This window comes from Electrona antarctica, assembly GCF_951216825.1.
Source record: "Electrona antarctica genome assembly, chromosome: 24".
Taxonomy (NCBI): Eukaryota; Metazoa; Chordata; class Actinopteri; order Myctophiformes; family Myctophidae; genus Electrona; species Electrona antarctica.
The window spans coordinates 5,328,215-5,347,217 of record NC_136803.1 but is presented as its reverse complement, the minus strand read 5'-3'; the positions used below and the strand labels follow the sequence as shown (position 1 = coordinate 5,347,217).

The window sequence follows — 19,003 nt, the reverse complement described above, 5'->3', positions numbered from 1 at the left end:
TGGCTCAGGAGGTAGAGCAGGTCGTCCAATGATCCCTGGGTCGGCGGTACGAATCCCGGCTCCTCCTGTCCACATGTCGAAGTGTCCTTGAGCAAGACACTGCACCCTACATTGCCTCCAATGAGTTGGTCGGTGTAAGCTTGCCACCATTGGTGTGTGAATGTGGGAAGTGAGGACGCTGGCGTCGACTGTTCGCCGCTTCACCTCCCAATGTATGAATGAATGAACCATTGTAAAGCGCTTTGGGCACTTGGAAAAGCGCTATAAAAATGCAATTCATTATGTACACATGTACAGTATACTGTGTGTGTAGGCTACAGTGTGTGGGTGGATGTGTGCATGTGTGTAGCCTACAGTATATGTGGAGGAGGATGGATGTGTGCATGCAGGGGGAACATAAAGGTCAAAGCTGGTGTGAGTGGATATGGTCTCTTGTGCACCCATGAGCATCATTCATATATATTTTAATGTCAAGAATCAAGAGGATTTTTTGTAACTTGGTTCAAACAAATACAATGACTGATGACTGCTATTTCTATTTTCTATTCTTTTTTCCTCCACCCCAAAAAAAGTGAATTTTATTGAATTTAAAATATAAAAGCCAAAGCAACAAAATATGATCATGACCATAAAATATTTTATTCTGTGAAAATGTTTTAATGAAAAGTACTAAACAATGGGTATTTATAAAATGTAGTATATCATATAATTTAATATTATAATTTTTTCTCTCACAGAATCAAAGGTTTTATGGTCATGATTCACCAGGATCCTGGATAGCTTGATTCTAGGCTTAAAATAATTGATATAAATATTTTTTGAAAATCTCTAAATGAATGGCCGATTTTTCAGTGGAACCAGAAAATCACGCCCACTGCTATACCCTATAGGCAACCATTTACATACTGTAAATGAGTGAACATTTGGCAAGAAATATCAGAACTACAAGCTCTCAAATGTCACAATGTCACGCTATAAATTCACAAAATCTCCAAAGGAATATCAAAATATCCGCAAATCCCCATATATGGAGTACCCTGATGTCATCAATATGATATCACAGTCATAGGCTTGCCTTTACTCCATATTTGGGCAGGCCTCATATACAGAACAAAAACTATGGGAATAAATGTGACAGACAGAAATCAGATACAGATACAGATTTCTGTCTGTCTGTTTTGTCAAAACAGATACAGAAATCTCCATATAGGCCTAAATGGGCATAAGATTGACACAGGCCATGAGGCCCATATAGGGCAGGAGCATGAGACAGATTAATGTACAAGTACACACACCCCCTGGACATTCGCCCTATACAACCCTTGATGCTGAGTGCTAAGCAGGGAGACATTAGCCCTATACAACCCTTGATGCTGAGTGCCAAGCAGGGAGACATTGGATCCCATTTTAAATGTCTTTGGTATGACCCGACCAGGGATTGAACCCCGGCCTCCCAGTCTCAGGGTGAACCCTAAAACCACAAGGCCACTATGAGCTGGTAGAGAGATACATCAAATGGACACAGACAGGCAGTGCAAAGGGTACTACAGTACAGTTATTGCATAACTGGGTGGTTATATGTGTTCCTGACTTGAATCTTTCCCCAATAGGCACCGCGGTGCCCATATATTTAGTCTAGGAGGATAATGACGTACGTGGGTAAACCACATCAACCACCCATGCCTCAATTCAACACTAATGTGCTGTTAGGGGGCATTTTTCCCAAAGCATTCTCCCCATTTATTATGAATCAGCTTTAGCTGTGCGGTTGGTGGTTATAATCCCACAGATCCCTGCAGACCATAGCACCTGCTCCGCAAGGTCATGGAGATATAGTGCTTAAATAATACACTTCACTTCCTCTATTCCATATAGACACTTTTCACTTTTCACTTTTTCTGCATTTGCGCGCGCGTGTGTGTGTGTGTGTGTGTGTGTGTGTGTGTGTGTGTGTGTGTGTGTGTGTGTGTGTGTGTGTGTGTGTGTGTGTGTGTGTGTGTGTGTGTGTGTGTGTGTGTGTGGGGGGGGGGGGGGGGGAGAAGGGTTGAGCCGAGGACAGTGTGGTTCACATGGAACTGATTTTTTTAAATGTTTAATACAAGCATCTTTCTATAGGTTGTTCTAAGCTATAGAATCAATCAATGGTGGAAAGGTATAGGCCTACTCAATTTAACGCAAATGTTTTACATTAGTAAAAGTATTAACACTGCAATATAGAAATACTCCTTTACAAGTAAAGGTCCGGAAATACCACTTTACTTGAGTAAAAGTACAAAGGTATTGGTATCAAATTGTACACGAAAAGTATAAATTACTCTTTATGCAGAGTTTCACTTCAAGTTTTCAAATAGAGCTCACAATGCTTTGCGATGTGACGCATTGTGAGCTTGTAGATTGGCTTTTTTCAAATGGCCTAAATGTATATATGGATGGGATGAAGTAGTTAATGCATGTTGTGTAAATAATGCAGATACAAAGTAATTAGTAACTAAAGTTTGCAAATAAATGTAGGCCTCTGAGATGTAGTGGAGTATAGAAGTGAAAGTATTGGAAATTGGAAATACTCAAGTAAAGTACAAATACCTCAAAATTGTACGTAGGTACTTAAGTAAATGTACTTAGTTACTTTACACCACTGGAATCAATACCCCTTCATGCAGGTCTCAGATTTCACAGAACCAGTGCTAAAGTTGAGCACTGGTTAATTTTGGAATGTGTTACAAAATACTTTAGTGTTTAATTTACCTTAGTTTGTTGTTGTTGTTGACTGTTAGACAGTTATGGCGTCACTCTGACCACAGCACAACTCAGCTATAGGCCTCTGTAAGTATAGCATCTCTGAATGAATGAATGAATGAATGAATGAACGAATGAATGAATGGATGAATGAATGGATGAATGATGAATGAATGAATGAATGGATGGATGAATGGATGAATGAATTAATGAATGAATGATTTGGAGATAAACAAGCTCACTTATGATCTGATTCTGAATTGTCGAAACCATGCAGCTATATGATATGAGAGAATTTGTTCATAGAATATAGAATTACCCTCTAGCCCACCCTACCCTAACCCATCTCTCTCTCTCTCTCTCTCTCTCTCTCTCTCTCATCACAGACCTGTGATTAACTTAGCTCATCTTCTGTCTTGCTTCATAGGGTTTTCGTTGTCAGTTTTAATCACACTCTCTTTCCCTGTCTAGAGCCTCAGAGAGTACCAGACAGTGTAACCTTGGACGGATGTGCACGTCACCACGTGGCATGTGGGAAAACGAAGATTGGGGACTCAATCATACTGTAGTCTGTAGGTGAAAGATTGCGTGACCTTAGGCTACTTAGCTTACAGTATCAAGCAAATACAGTAACTTTAGACTGTTATCTGTTCAGGCACTGTCATTCTCATACATTGCATATAATACATTGAGGTGGAGCAACACTGACACCTAATGGTGTTTTGTATTATCGTACAAAGTACAGAATCTGCTACATCATTCTCAGCTCAGTCAATCACCCTAAAATATACAGATGAGTGATGACACACTGTAGGAGCCGATCTACAATAGGCCATCATGTATGTGTCATGTACAGTATGTCCCTGTCAGTGTGCTTTACCCTCTACACACATGGAAGAGAGGAGAACTTAAGAACCTGGCCAATAGAGGGACAGGTGTAGTTAAGGAGGTTCAATTCAATTCAATTCAATTCAAAGGGCTTTATTGGCATGAGAAAACATACGTTTACATTGCCAAAGCAGAAAGCACAATACAACAATACATCAATACAATCAAAACAAAAAATATGTACATTTGAACGTCAGAATCTTCAATAGATCAATTTCTATATTGTACCAAGATCACTGGATGCAAGTATAGTGCAGGAATATACACAATGATTAGTCTTTAGGGTGGTTGTGTTCCGTTTGATATCCTTCTCCTATCACAGCAACTCACAAATCTTGCTGCTGTGTTTGCACATTGTTGTACTTCGCCCAGCAGATATGGGAGTTTTTTGTCATTGGTCATGTTTTCAAAATCTCCTTGTGTGGTTGTAATCTGTGGGAAGTAGGCCTATGTGTCTCTGATGTCTTGGTACAAAGGACAGATGGTTAGAAAGTGTAGCTCGGTTTCCACTTCATTTTGTGTGCAGTGGGTGCATAGTCTGTCTTCTCTCGGGATACAGGTCTGCCTATGACGGCCTTTCTCGATCGCAAGACTGTGCTCACTGAGTCTGAGTCTGTACCTAGTTAGGATTTTTCTTTGTTTTGGGTCACAGCTTTTTATGTTTGTTTGTTTGTTTGTTTGTTTGTTTGTTTGATTGATTGATTGATTGATTGTTTACCAGTGTGTAGAATACAGTACATTTCAAAAGAAAGCACAACTCGTCTGTTTTTTGTTGCTACCTTCTATTCTAAGTTACAGTTTCTATGCTAAAGTGTATTCTGTTTTCAACCTGGATGGAATAAGCGGTAAACCCTTTTGAGTTCAACTTTAACTTCTGGTTCGGACATTCCCTTTTTTGTCATGTTTGCTGCATAAAGCCAGTCAGTGGAAATAGGTACTCTCAGTCAACCACCACAAGGACAAAGGTCACACAACCACAGTATGAATACGGTAATAACTAAATAACTAACTAAGTGACTAAGTAACTAAGTATAAACTAACTAACTAACTAACTACATCCCAGCCATCAGTACATACTGTGGGTGCATGATTCATTATTCATCTTAACGGTATCGGCTCATGTGGCCACTGGCCTTGTGGTTTGCGTGTCCGCCCTGAGATTGAGAGGTCAGGGTTTGAACAGCAGGGTCAATACCAAGCACTGCAAACACTCAGGGACCCCGTCACTCCCTGCTTGGCACACTGACCTATCCCCACCATAGCTCTGATCCATAGCTCTAATGCGTTAGAGCTATGGACCAGAGCTATCCCCACCATACATACCGAAAACAAATTCCACTGAATTTGGTGTGGTCCACTCTGTAGCCAGTTAATTGCACCACCCTACTATGTTCAAACTTAGCTTAAAAAGCCTAAATGGATTTTAAGTCAAGACTTATGCATTACTAATAAGCCATAAAGCCCCTACAGTAGGGGTTGCACCACCTCACACTAAGTTCAACCTTAGCCTACTTATTGCTTAAATACATTTGACATACATTTGATGAATTGAAAATGGTGGGCCCTATTGTAAACAAGTGTAATGCTTTATGGTGTCGTCCACTCACTGTTAACCGTTTTTGTATTGAGTTGTACTTGAAATGTACTGTAATTCTGCAAACTGTTAATAAATCAATCAATCAATCAAAAAGCCATAAGTTTGAACTTAGTGTGAAATAAGTCTGTATTTATCCAAAGTGACCAGTAGGAGGCACTAGTTGTCCACTGCATGTCTCCATAACCATCAAACAAACGAGGCATTTGAGCATGCGCTGTGCTGACTGTTTCACTTGCGTTGCAGCTGCTGTTTACCCAGTATGAGGCTATGTGTTCACCCCACTTTCCTCTTCCAGACAGAGTAAGATCATCAACATGGATTATTGAACAACGCTTTAGGTATACATTACATTAAACCAACTCTCTATTAATAAACACAAGCTAAATGTTGTACTCTATATCTTGCACTGCATTCAAACACGCCACAATGAAAACACTGTCTAATGTTGTGTTGCTAATCTATAGCACCCACTATACAATCAGAGAGTGTCTCTGGAATCTACCCTCAGTTTTACAGCCAATATTGAGTTGCCAATATAGATGTAAGCTTAAAGCATAAAGCGGGTTCTGTTGTGCAATACAGAGACAATTTATTGTACTTTATATGCTGTATATTTTGTACTTGTAGGCTACAGTAAAGGGCATAATATTGTATCCTTTGTCAACACTTCCTCACAAATAGTCCTACAGTGTCAAAATTGGGGATGGAAATTAAATTATATGTGGTGAGTTCGTGGCTGGCTGTAATGTTGGTACAGTTTACAGGGTATCAGTGAGAATACATACACTATGTAAATGAACGAGTAAGCCTGTTGAGTGTTAGACCTATAGAATCAACACCAGGAGACTTTCTTCTAGGGCTAGTTTAGCTCTGTTCCATAGTCTTCTACTGCTTCTACGATTCTGCCCTGCATCGTAGAAGCAGTAGAAGGCTATGGACCGATGGACCAGAGCTAGGGCTAGTTGAGTGTATGATGATCAGATCAATCTCTATTGTCACATCACATACAAAAGTGGGTGAAATTATTATTTGTGCAGGTTTGTCAGTTTTGCAATTAAAAATAAGTGAAATCATTAGAAAAGAAGGGGAGTTCAAAACAGATCAGCTATTTTAGATTTCTAGGATAACACAAGCTTTGCATTACAATGTGTTGTGACTTGTGAGAATAGACCAGCCAGGCATTGACACTTGTTTCCCACCTGCCCCTGGCGGGTAAATAAAACTTTCGGGCAGGTGGTGTTTGTTTTCAGGTTGCCCGACCGGGCAAGTGCTCGTTTTGAGAGGACAACATGAGATCTGTCTAAACAGTAAATACCTGAATGTGTACAGAGCACTTATGGTCTATATAATGTAAAATAAGAGCAGTGTTTACCTATAATGTGCTGTTTTCACTGTTGCTACCTTAAAAATATAAAATGTGTGAACCCATAGTCATATAGCTATAGGTAGGTATTTGGCATAAAAAATTAGGTATGACATCTTTTATCGCATAGCCCCAAAAAGTAAACATTTAATGGTAATTCAAGTTTTACCTATCACTTTTCGGTAAGTGGTCATGACCTTTGGTCAAGTAGAACATGACCTGCACTTGCCCGAGACCTTAATGTCAATCCCTGCACAATTTGTCATACAACAATATGGTAGGGATTGTATGTAGCATACATGTTGTATGCTACATACAATCCCCCGAGGATGAACTTATTTACCATCAGTAACCAATATAATTCCAGTTGACCATTTCTGATGGAGGAGGAGGTGTCCATCAACCACCAGGGGCAGGGTGGTGCGGATGACGGAGAGATTCCGGAGGAAGAATGCGACTTGGCCATGATGTGGTCCATACAGGAGGCGTTTGAGAGACAGACGCTGCAGATAGGAGCGTCTGCCTGCGGAGCCACGGCGGTGGTGGATGTCCTCCGAGCCCTGGGTGTGGGGGTGTGTCCGGAGGAGGCCGACCGCTGCGTGGAAACACGCCTGAGGAGGAACGACTCGCCGCTGCCGGACTACCTGCTCTCCCGGAGCGAGGCCGGTAAGATGTCCTGTGCTACCGGTTACAACTAACCCGTGCTGCGGGTTAAAACTAACCCGTGGCTCCCGACATGCGCTACCGGTTACAACTAACCCGTGCTGCGGGTTAAAACTAACCCGTGGCTCCCGACATGCGTGGCAGGTTAAAACTAACCCGTGGCTCCATACATGCGCTGCCGGTTACAACTAACCCGTGCTGCAGGTTAAAACTAACATGTGTGACAGGTTACAACTAATCTGTGGCAGGTTAAAACTTACCCGTGGCTCCCGACATGCGCGTCATGTTAAAACTAACCCGTGGCTCCCGACATGCGCGTCAGGTTAAAACTAACCTGTGGCGGGTTAAAATTTAACCCCCTGGCTCCCGCATACGTGGCAGGTTACAACTAACCCGTGGCTTCCTGTGAGGTTAAGTTTAGGGTTGGGATCTGGGGTAGGGTGTCGGACTCGTGACTGTTAGTACGTCAGACCAAACACATGCACCCGTTAATGCTTTTAACATTGTGTTGTATGGCTGTCTGTGTTACAATGCATCAATTTCCAGAAGTCAAATCCCTTGTATGTGCAAAATAATGAATTCTGATTCTTATTTAGGCGCAACTCACAGCCAGCTTATCGCAGGATCCAAGCGAGCGAGTCGGGACAAGGTGATGGGACGATTCTTCCACCTCCACCCCTCCAGGCGGCTCAGACTGGTGCCCTGGCTGGCACAATGGATCCGTCAGGGGGCAGTGCCCGTGGCCACCATGAACATGCAGAGAGCTGTGCCCAAGGGACAGGAAGTGCCAGATGCCTGGCACCACCAGCTCATATTTGGCGCTGCACCCAACTTGGTGTTCATGACCAATCCTTTAGATGTTGGTAAGTGATGTGTGCGTGTGCGTGCGCAGTGGCGTGCACTGCCGGCTCCCTGAGCCTTATTGTGTGTGAGATTTATAGATTATGGGGCATAAATAATACTGTATATTAGATTTTTTTTTTTTTTTTTGTTTTTGGCTTGTCTGCCTTTATTGATAGATACAAGTGGAGATTGACAGGAAAGAGAGAAGGGGAGAGACATGCAGCAAATGTCGTCGTGACGTGAACAGGACTCGAACACGCAACGCGCTGTCAGGCCAGAGCTTATATGTGGCATGCGCCTCCTGGACCACTAGGCCAGCGGGTGCCCCATATTAGATGCTTTTAATCCAGAATTGATCAATGCCACCATGGGCCACATACTGTACAAAAAATATAATGAACTGTACGAAAAAACAAACTTTCAAAAGGGCACTTTGCTGTCCAGCGTGCATGCGTGGGTGCGTGAGTGCGTGCGTGCGTGTGTGTTTAAAGCTAACCGGGAATGGTCGGCACCAATTATTATTATGCATCATTAAAGGTGTGTATTTCGGTTGGGCCTTTTGACTCAGGCTTTCAGCTGTCAGAAACCAAAAATACACAAATACACAAAGAAGACACATTTGACTACCGGTATTCTAACCACACCTGGGGGTCTATTAGAGTAATATTAACTCCATGGACACATACAAAACAGAAAAAGTACAAATATCATGGCACTCCATCTGTTTCCAGTGAATGTGAGGGAGATGCATCAGCGACTCTGCAGTGAGTCTGTGTTGCTGATTCGTCGGGAGGACGTGCTGCAGAGATGGACTCCTGACTGCAATCTATCCAGCCTGTCAGAGCAGTCGGATCCGCGCTGGAACGCCTTGGATGTGGAGGGTGAATAACCTTACTGCACTCTCCTTACTGCACTCTCAATGTAGGTAGGGTCCGCAGCTACATTATTTGATTGGACCCTTACCGTTCTGTAACTCAGAGTGTACAAATGGGGTCAAAAGGACCCTTATACTGTACAGTCCATTTGGTTTCGTTTTTACATGTTAAATGACCACTGAGGATTTTACAGTGTAGATTGGGGTCCCAGAGGTAAAAAAAAAGGTAATAAATGCGTGGTCCATGGACTAATACTTGGTCCTTGAACTCGAAGGTGTAGGTAAAATCACTGTCCTACTCTCTCTCTCTCTCTCTCTCTCTCTCTGCCTCTGTTTCTATCTCAGTCACAAAAACAAGCCGTTCATCACTTCATGGTGGGTTTATCTTCCAGGTCAAGTGAAGCGGATGGTCCAGGAGGCAGAGACCAGTGAAGACCAGTCCAAGTTAACGACACACATAGAGATCCCTGCTGCCTATCGTTCAGGAGTCACCCTGTTCGCCTTGACAGACTCGGACCTGGCAGGGGAGCTTCTCAACACTCCCGAGCTTCCTTTGTGGTGAAGGTTGACCCATCAAGACCTGAGGGCCCGATTCTTAATGTCTTCTCTTTTTTTTATATATATATGTTTTTTTTTTGTGGCTTTTCGCCTTTATTTATTTTTTTATGGAGGGACAGACAGTAGGCTGACAGGAAATAGGGAGAGAGATGGGGGGAAGACATGCAGTAAAGGCCGTCGGGATCGGGAGTCGAACCCGCGGCACACTGCCAGACTGGATTGCCTGGACCACTGAGCCATGGCCCAGGCCCTTAATGTCTTCTTAACACTTATTTTGCCCAAAACGTCCCCAGACGTCTTCATAATTACACCCGTAGAAGTCCCAGGATGTGTGGAGACGTCTTTAGGTCCTTTTTAATTGTATAAAAAACGGATCGCTATAATCCATTTTTTGACAGGGCCGTTGCTAGGCGACGCCTTGCACAGGGCTCCCGGACATGTTTTGCGCATGCATGCAGCCATTCACTTCCTTGTTTACTGCAAGGACTGTCTAAAGAGGACGAGACGCGAAGACCGTACGGGCGACGCCATGTTGCTCCATGGTGCTCCATGGAAGGAAAGAAACATGCACAATGGGCTATATGCAGCCAACACTTCCGCGTTCAGCTTCCTTGGGCTGAGCTCACACCTTTCATGCAATTCTCGTGCTCGTTGGATGCTTGTTGTGTTGTGTCATGGCCGCCCAATGTATTTCCAATGGAGGTCACATGGTTTGACACAACATTGTGTTGTGTGAGGGGGAGGGGCGTTTCGACTGCGCCCCTCCCCCTCACACAACACAATGTTGTGTCAAACCATGTGACCTCCATTGGAAATACATTGGGCGGCCATGACACTACACAACATTCATCCAACGAGCACAGAGCATTGCATTAACCGTGTGAGTGCACCCCTAGTCTCAACTGCGCATGTTTCTTTCCTTCCATGGAGCACCATGGAGCAACATGGCGTCGCCCGTACGGTCTTCACGTCTCGTCCTCTTTAGACAGTCCTTGGTTTACTGGCCAACAAATCTTGCTATTATCTCTGAATCTACGTCGCTGTCCATGGTTTTGATCAGAACAGCTGATGTTCTGTCCTCATTTCTGACCAAGCATCTCGTTTGGAATATTAACGTTTCTAAAGAGAGATCAGACGTAGTAGCGTGAGGTAGTAATGGAACATTATACCTCCTGGTTTTGGGGGGAAATAGAAGGCGGGGCTTTTCAGAGTAAAATCTGCCTCATCTGCTGGCCAGATTATCCTATTTTATCCTATAGAAAAACTATGTTTCTATATCAGTGGTGATCAAACTTTTTTCAAGGTGCTCAAACAATTTTTCTATAGCTAAAGTATAAATAATGGTTAACGTAAAAGAAGAGGATCCAAGGCACTGTTCCAGTGAGGTGAAAAAAAAGCCTTTTTTATTTAAGAGTTAAGGCATGGCAAAGAACATTACACAAAGAAGGACCAACGCGTTTCGGCACTCAGCCTTCGTCAGGGTCCCATGAATATAAATAATGGTATTGGTTAATGTGGTTAAACGCTAACGTGACATGGGTGTCTTCCAGTTCTTAATGGGTGGACTCAAACTCAGAATTCTGTCATTTATTGTGCTGTTCATAGACGACATACATTTTTGCATTTTAATCAAGTTTAATGCGATTTTTACAAATAAAGTTTTATTTATTTATTGATTGTCTCGTTTGTTTAAAAATATGGCTAAATATGGCTAACAAGGATTAAAGCTAGAGCAATTAGGGATGTTAATTATTAAGCACTGCGTAATTGATTAATTTCTGTTAAGAATTTTACTGATTAAAATATACGAACCGACTATATAGATACTTTTACTCTTGGATGTAAGACAATGTTTATTTCTTATATTGCATTTAACTTTTATATTAATTTATATCACAAGACGGCGTACTTCGCCTTTGTAACTGATGTTTACACTGCATCCATCTGGACTGCATTTAGATGTGTATAAAGTCTGGTGACGCGAGGTTAAGGTTCATTTTAGACAGTATTCACTATTCAAGTTCAAGATGATGTTTTGCTTTACTGGGAATTTACTCAAGAAAGTCAGCTTGTCATTTTATTTCAAGTGCATGTCACCACAATGAAATGATAACAGTGTTAAATGCAAAATGAGAAACTGAACCCTTATTTAATTGTAGTATTCAACATTGTTTCCCATAGCTTAATAGCCTTTTATATGTTGCAGAAAATGGCAGATACTAGGGGAATGACCAGCATAGTACATCATTTTCCTCACATTTCTAGGGCAGTTGACTACAACTCCCACGATGCATCTCGAATGGTACATCATGGTAAAGGAAGTTGAAGATTCAAGAATTTCATACATTTGCAAGTAAGTAGGGTCCCGATTCCCGTGACATTAACGAAGTATGACAAAACTCTGCTCAAGTTTGAGTTTTATCTATTTAGAGATGCAAACTTTGCATTTGTTTATGATCAACACATGCAGCTTCAGTTCCACGTGGTTTTGATAGTCGATTCAAGATCCCATGGTCCGAAGGGTCGGTCGCGCTGAGATTATAGCTGGATTATACATTTAAAGTCAGTTAACTGGTTTAAAGTACTTTAACTCTGGTTGATTGATTGAATACTTTATTAGACAGAAATTTATGAGAAATTATATGTATTCGTGTTTTCGTTTATACGCACTTGTCACCAGACTGAATAATTGTAACTCATGGGTGATATTATTATAATTAAATACCGGTAAATATACATTTGCATTTGCTGTCCATATATTATGTCCGTCCATCAATAGAATGGATGTATACATGTTTCGCTGCTACTGTAATGTATGTGGTTACCTGACAACCACTAGCAAATCACAGCGCGACTGCCCCTCCAAGCTATGGGATGTCTAGTGTGTAAGAAGATGCAGTCGAGTAGAGTACTCACTCGCCCAGCTGTGTGACCGATCGACTGACCTGCAGCACAGGACGGACTACTAAACATCCACATTCACACTCATAAACATAGGTGAGTTCGGCCCGAAGATATGGGTCTACTCTCTGGACCGCAGACGTTACTTTTCTATGAATGCACTTAGTTGGAACTACTGGAGCTAACACATTAGCACATAACTTTTGTCAGCAGCATCCTCAAGTCTGTAGCATGAGGGAGTTCGAAGAGTGTGTTTCTGAGTTGTTGTGAGCATGCGACCCATTGCTGTGTAGTGTGTAGTGTGTGCCTGTGTGGTGATGATGCATGGATGCGTTTATTTATGAAACACCCCAACACAATACTTTATGAGCTATCATTTGTTTGGCATGTGTATATATATATTCAACTGAAAATGGACATTTTGAAAAGTGTTTTAGTGATTGTTTTCAGTGGACACGTGAGTCACATGAGGATAGTGATTCCAATGAATCAAAGCCAGTCAGTGAACTAATTGCAGAACACGCGCTTTCATGCAACACACGCATTCCTTATCTTGGAGTCCATGTCAGGGCTGGCAACATTGGACTGTAAGATTTTTTGGGAGGGTGGGGAGGACTCTCCAAGGCCCCCTCAGAGAGGTCTGGGGGGGGGGTCCTCCCCTCCCTGGTCCAGTGCGTTAGCGAGTTCTCTACTACAGTTCTCAGCGTTTTTGGTTGGGGACCCCCAGAAATGCTTTGGCCATGTCTCGCGACCCCCCCCCCCCCCCTCCACCCCCAATACAAATTGACAGCTGAATTTATGATGAATTCCTGTTCTGTTCTATAGAAGTGTCTATTTGTACGTCTCTAAATGTTTTGATGAATTGAACATGGTGGACCCTCTTGTAAACAAGTGTAATGCTTAATTGGGTCGTCCACTCACAGTTAACAGCCTTTGTATTGAGTTTGTGCTTGAAATGTACTGTAATTCTGCAAACTGTTAATAAATATATCAATCAATCAAAGCTACATCATACATACTGAAATCAGATATAATCATTAAGGAAAGTCTATGCATGTACTACTGTGTACAGTACTACCATGTAAACTCTTAATTTCCAGCCATTCAGTTGCATTTCTTTATTTTTTGAATAATCTGGGGACCCCCAAAAACAATTTGGCGACCCCCAGGTTGAGAACCCCTGCTCTACTGGACCAGGGCTAGTCCTCCCCCAGAAACCTTTTAACAGAGTAGATGTAATTTCCTGTGTTCTGGTGTATTTTGGGAGTTTGATACTTTTATCCGGCTTGCTTTACAAGCATTGGAAAATTATGGGTACACTACAGTTCCAGCAAAAGTTCCTGTGTTCTGGTTAATTTTGGGGAGAGGAGAAATGGCAATGCAGGAGATGTGGTCAAGATGCAGCCTTGCAGGAGACTCCTGCAGCCGGACCCAGGAGACTCCTGCAGCCGGACCCAGGAGTGTTGGCAGCCCTGAGTCCATTGTAGGCTATAGGCTATTCTCCTGACTAAAGTAACACATCCAATGCTGGTGTTGCAAACATCACAGTTGTAGTAGCAGACACTGCCAGACAGACAGGAGCTTATTTCGAGGTCAGTCCAAGTGATCATTGTTGAAACTCTGACCCCTTTTTGTTTGCTATCTCCTAGTTTAGTCATATGGGGGGGGGGGGTGGGGGGGCTTTGCGTTGTTGACTCACATTAGGGTGGGGATTCATGTAGGATATGTTTTTTGTGACTGCCCTCAATAATGGACAACTTCCCTGTGAGTGCTAAAACCTAATAGAAACAAAGGTGTCATTGAATGTGTTGCCATAACATATGCAATAATACCTAAGAAAACGTTGTAAATTGATTGTCCTGGCTGCGATGTAATGCCCACTACATTATTGATGAGGTCAGATCAATATATTATGGAATGTCAGAACAGGTCAGCTCCATATATGGAGATCTAAGGTGGTAGCAGATACATTCTCGAGTTTACAGGGTTTTGATGAGGGCCCCGGCTTTGGGCCGGGCCTTAGGATGTTATATTCCAATTATCTACTTGGTTATCTTATCTACTCAGTTTTCTTCTAATAAGGATAAAAACCTGTCTGGGTGTTCATAACTTGCATATTAAGGTGCACTAATTGAGGGAAAAGATGCAAACATACTACATGGCATGCACATTCTCTTCTCTTGTCTTGTCACTTACATTTCTCTGTCCTAGAGTGGCTTGTTGTGCACTTTGAACTTGAAATGAACGAAAGTCGTGTTGATGTTGCAGTAGTAATTAGTTGAGCTACAGAAGTATTGCGAGAGAGAGAGTGTGTGTAATAAGTTGTATGTGGTTCACCGTAAGCCACCCTGGAGTATCTTTAAAAATCACACCCGTGTGAACTGAGTGGTGCAGTGACGTCACACATTAACCATAGCAACCATGCTCATCTGTGCGTGGGGCCACGTACAGGTACACGGGTACATACACGGGTACACGGGTACAGACAAAGCTGGTTGTTGGAGTGGTTTGCACCACTCAAAAACACGCTGCTGTGTGGTTTCAAGTCATGTGCTGGCAATTGTCTGCGGCCGAGGCTGCTGTCTATATCAACTGCATAATGTCTTTGTTCTGTCATGCAAATGACTCCTAGTTGATTTGGCCTGGTGACCATGCCAGTTAATTGTTGACCACGCAAAGCTTTTATTTTTCTAGTTGACTTGTTAGTGTGGCATTACAAGATAATTTAAAGCTGCCGAACACAGAAAAGGTCAGCAATTATTTCTCACAACCAGGCAGATTCCTTTTGTGTTATAGGTCAATTTTTACATACAATTAAATAAACATTAATCCAATTTAAAATATGAATGAAAAGCTATTAGTTCTCTCTGCTGTAGCCAGTCTGGCCAGCGAAGGCCCCTCTGCCCAGAGTTACTTCATAAAGGGTTCTTCAGCGGAACAATTAACAAACGGAATATAATGTATCATTCAATCACTGGCTGTGCAGCGGTGCACTGGCTGGGACAATCAGTCCAATCACTGGCTGTACAGCGGACGGTGCACTGGCTGGGACAACCAGTCCAATCACTGGCTGTACAGCGGACGGTGCACTGGCTGGGACAATCAGTCCAATCACTGGCTGTACAGCGGACGGTGCACTGGCTGGGACAATCAGTCCAATCACTGGCTGTACAGAGGACGGTGCACTGGCTGGGACAATCAGTCCAATCACTGGCTGTACAGCGGACGGTGCACTGGCTGGGACAACCAGTCCAATCACTGGCTGTGCACTGTGCAGCGGTGCACTGGCTGGGACAATCAGTCCATGCTGGCATTCATGCAGAAATTCTATGTTTCTATCTTCTTCCAATGCAAATGTTTTTACTCATTCATTTCCCATCTTTTCCCGTCTCCTACAGCATCAGTTTATGAGTGGTGTAAACCACTCCTACAACTGGCTTTGTTAGTTTACGTGTCTGTCCGTACCCAAAAAAATGAGCATGGTTGCTATGGTCACCCAGTTCACACGGGTGTGATTTCATTGTGTTAGACCACAGTTGATCAGTCTATATAAGACCTTACACCACTCAGTTCACACGGGTATGATTTTTATTATTGTTATCATTCACACTTGTTTACTCTCGTCTTCCCTCTTTCATTCTCATACCTCCAGTGGTGTAATGGTGGTTTTTGAGTGGTGCAGCCACTCCAATGCTCAGCAATGTGTGTCCCTGGCTGGCTTAGCCTCGGTCCCAGGCTTACTTATCTGCGAAAAGAAAAGCCTGGTCACAACGTAAGGCAGAGCAGAGAAGCTATCGGCGGACGTATCCTCCGGAACATCCATCAGATGTATTTCCCCCGGATACGATATTTCCCAGACCAATCACAACACTTGTTTCATTCGCGGAGAATGTGAACTGATTTGTAAAGCATCAACGTCATTTCCTTGGGCGATACTTCCGCTAAAATCCCGCAACTTCCGCTGATAGTCTTTTCAGCGTAGGTCTTGCCCAGGGTGTGGCTGGCTGGGTCCCTGCCCTGGCTGTTTTTTCGGTATCACGTCAATTTAATGACGTCACGCACATGCGCCCACAAAATGATCGGAACTACTTGATATTTCACCAAAACCAGAGCAGAACTCACACCACAGGACTCGGGCAATCAATGAATACAGTTGCAACCACTATATTAATGGCAAGTATTTCATACAACTTAAGTTCAAAAAATCTGAACTATCCCTTTAAAGGACCACTTCACCACTTTTCAACCTATCTTCATATAATAGGTCCTCACTAATAATCTTGAAAAAATGGCGCAATTTCTTTCTACTCGGTCTGTGTCTCATAGGAGGGCTGTGGGCAGTTCAGAAACCGTCTTCCTGTGACATCATCGATGGGGAATACAAGCTAATAAAAACTGCAGGCTTTCTAGTCCTGAAAAGTTGCAATGCGAAAATGGAAGCCTTCGTTCTCACGATAATGAAAATCTAAACATTTTTGTAAAAAAATCTTGTTTAAAAAATAATCTGCCTAATGATGATGTCACTAGAAGACGGTTTCTAAACTGCCCACAGCCCTCCTATGAGACACAGACTGAGTAGAAAAAAATCGTGCCATTTTATCATGATTATTAGTGAGGATAGGTTGAAAAGTGGTGAAGTGGTCCTTTTAACAGGTGGACCATTGATAAGAGTTGCGTTTGCAGCTTTTGTAGCTTGGTAAAGGTGTAGCTTGGTAAAGGTGCGAATGTGGCAGCCACGATCTATTTCCCCCTCACCTTTCACCACCTCCTTCCAGCAGCCTAGCTGGGCAAGAGCTCCATCTCTCACCACCTCCTTCCAGCAGCCTAGCTGGGCAAGAGCTCCGTTGACTGTTTCTAAATAGCTTTATACCCTGTATAACATGTACAGTTGGGTGCCACCGATATTGTCCCTTATCATTTGACCCATTTAGGCCTGACCTCAAAATTTTAAAAAATCCTTCTAAATCCTCCAGTTTTCTGAAATAAATATTTTCACGATTTTTCAAAAATAGCAGACCTACAAGCTCATAGCGCGCCACTCGGTGGCGCGCTATGAGCTTGTAGATCTGCTATTTTTCAATAGCTAAATTATAACAATGTTTAAAACACCAAAAGGGGTTAACTGTCCTTTTGCGCAGATCACGCAAAACTCAGCGAAAAGGACAATATCGATGGCCTCCAACTGTATATGATGATGCAATGTGACATAGCTCTGTTTACAAAAATGCTGTACCCCCCCCTCCAACTGTATATAGTACTCCGCATTTCAACTTGCTTTGGCAACGTGTTTTCTCATGCCAATAAAGCTCCTTTGAATTGAATTGATTGGGCTGCCCAACAGACACTGGGATTGGGCTGCCCAACAGACACTGGGATTGGGCTGCCCAACAGACACTGGGATTGAGCTGCCCAACAGACACTGGGATTGGGCTGCCCAACAGACACTGGGATTGGGCTGCCCAACAGACACTGGGATTGGGCTGCCCAACAGACACTGGGATTTGGGGACGTTTCTAGGTACCACGGCGTGGTACTGCGTGCTACGAGCACGACACCACTGACCTTCTTATGTTTGTATTCTTTTTTTTTTATCAAAGTGACTTTTACAAATACCTGTACGGAGAAATGTGAAGGTGTCAAAGTTTTGTTTTGTATGTAACTGTCTGCATTAATGTAACTCCTTTACCTCATTTTATTGATGATATATATTGTTTTTTAATGTTTTTTTTTTGTGGCTTTCGCCTTTTATTTTATATTTCTTATGGAGGGACAGACAGTAGGCTGACAGGAAATGGGGAGAGAGATGGGGGGTGACATGCAGTAAAGGCCGTCGGGATCGGGAGTCGAACCCGCGGCACACTGCCAGACTGGATTACCAGCCAAGGTGCCTGGACCGCTGAGCCATGGCCCAGGCCATTGATGATATATATTTGTTTTTTGTCTGTACGTAAATCTATATACAAAAAAGAGAAGCATACTGTATATGTACTGTATTTTTCCCTGCCTAAAATCCCCTTCTATGCTGAAAAAAGAAAAGAAATAATGAAATTCTATGAGCCTGTGTTGTGAGGAGATTAGAAAAATGGAGCAGTGAGGCACCGCACTGTGCAAAGTGTAACTGCCAATAAAAACATAATTTGATTCTCTCCATTCGTCTCTTAAGGCGCCATGGCGGAACGAGTGCTGGTGATTGGCAGTGGCGGGCGGGAACACACCCTGGCGTGGAAGCTGGCCCAGTCGGCGCACGTCCAGGAGGTCCTGGTGGCGCCTGGGAACGCCGGCACGGCCAACTGCGGCAAGATCCGCAACTCTGGTAAACGCACATGTTTTTAACCCATTTAGGCCTGACGTCGAAATAAAAAAAATGTTTTCTGAAATACCTATGTTTCTGTATTAGTGGTGCTCAATATTTCATGTCAAGGACCCCAATAATTATATGTATTTGGCCTCCAACCTCTCCATCTGAAAATATGTTATTCCAGGAACCTCTCGGAAGCAAAGATTTGAGTTAAAAAAATATATATATTCCAAATTTGCGCCACATTTTCACGATTTTTCAAAAATAGCAGACCTAACAGCT

The 19,003-nt window shown here is 42.9% G+C and overlaps 2 protein-coding genes across 3 annotated transcripts in view; both read left to right on the top strand.

The window, feature by feature from the left end:
- Positions 1-5,444: 5,444 nt before the first annotated feature.
- On the top strand, positions 5,445-10,190 carry LOC306916956 (uncharacterized protein). 2 transcript variants are annotated; one of them, XM_079495057.1, is made up of 5 exons: positions 5,445-5,559; positions 6,952-7,250; positions 7,844-8,110; positions 8,822-8,971; positions 9,357-10,190. In XM_079495057.1, exons 2-5 carry the CDS (start codon positions 6,965-6,967, stop codon positions 9,524-9,526), a joined length of 873 nt encoding a protein of 290 aa, XP_079351183.1. In that variant the 5' UTR covers positions 5,445-5,559; positions 6,952-6,964; the 3' UTR covers positions 9,527-10,190. The 2 variants fall into 2 exon arrangements, with proteins under 2 accessions (XP_079351183.1, XP_079351184.1); XM_079495058.1 differs by having other exon boundaries at positions 5,480-5,521.
- Positions 10,191-12,353: 2,163 nt separating this feature from the next.
- Positions 12,354-19,003, top strand: part of gart (phosphoribosylglycinamide formyltransferase) — a 38,826-nt gene continuing 32,176 nt past the window's right edge. The window contains exons 1-2 of the mRNA XM_079495442.1: positions 12,354-12,519; positions 18,587-18,736. Coding sequence (XP_079351568.1) covers positions 18,592-18,736 — 145 coding nt within the window. The 5' untranslated portion in view covers positions 12,354-12,519; positions 18,587-18,591. The remainder of the gene's footprint in view (positions 12,520-18,586; positions 18,737-19,003) is intronic.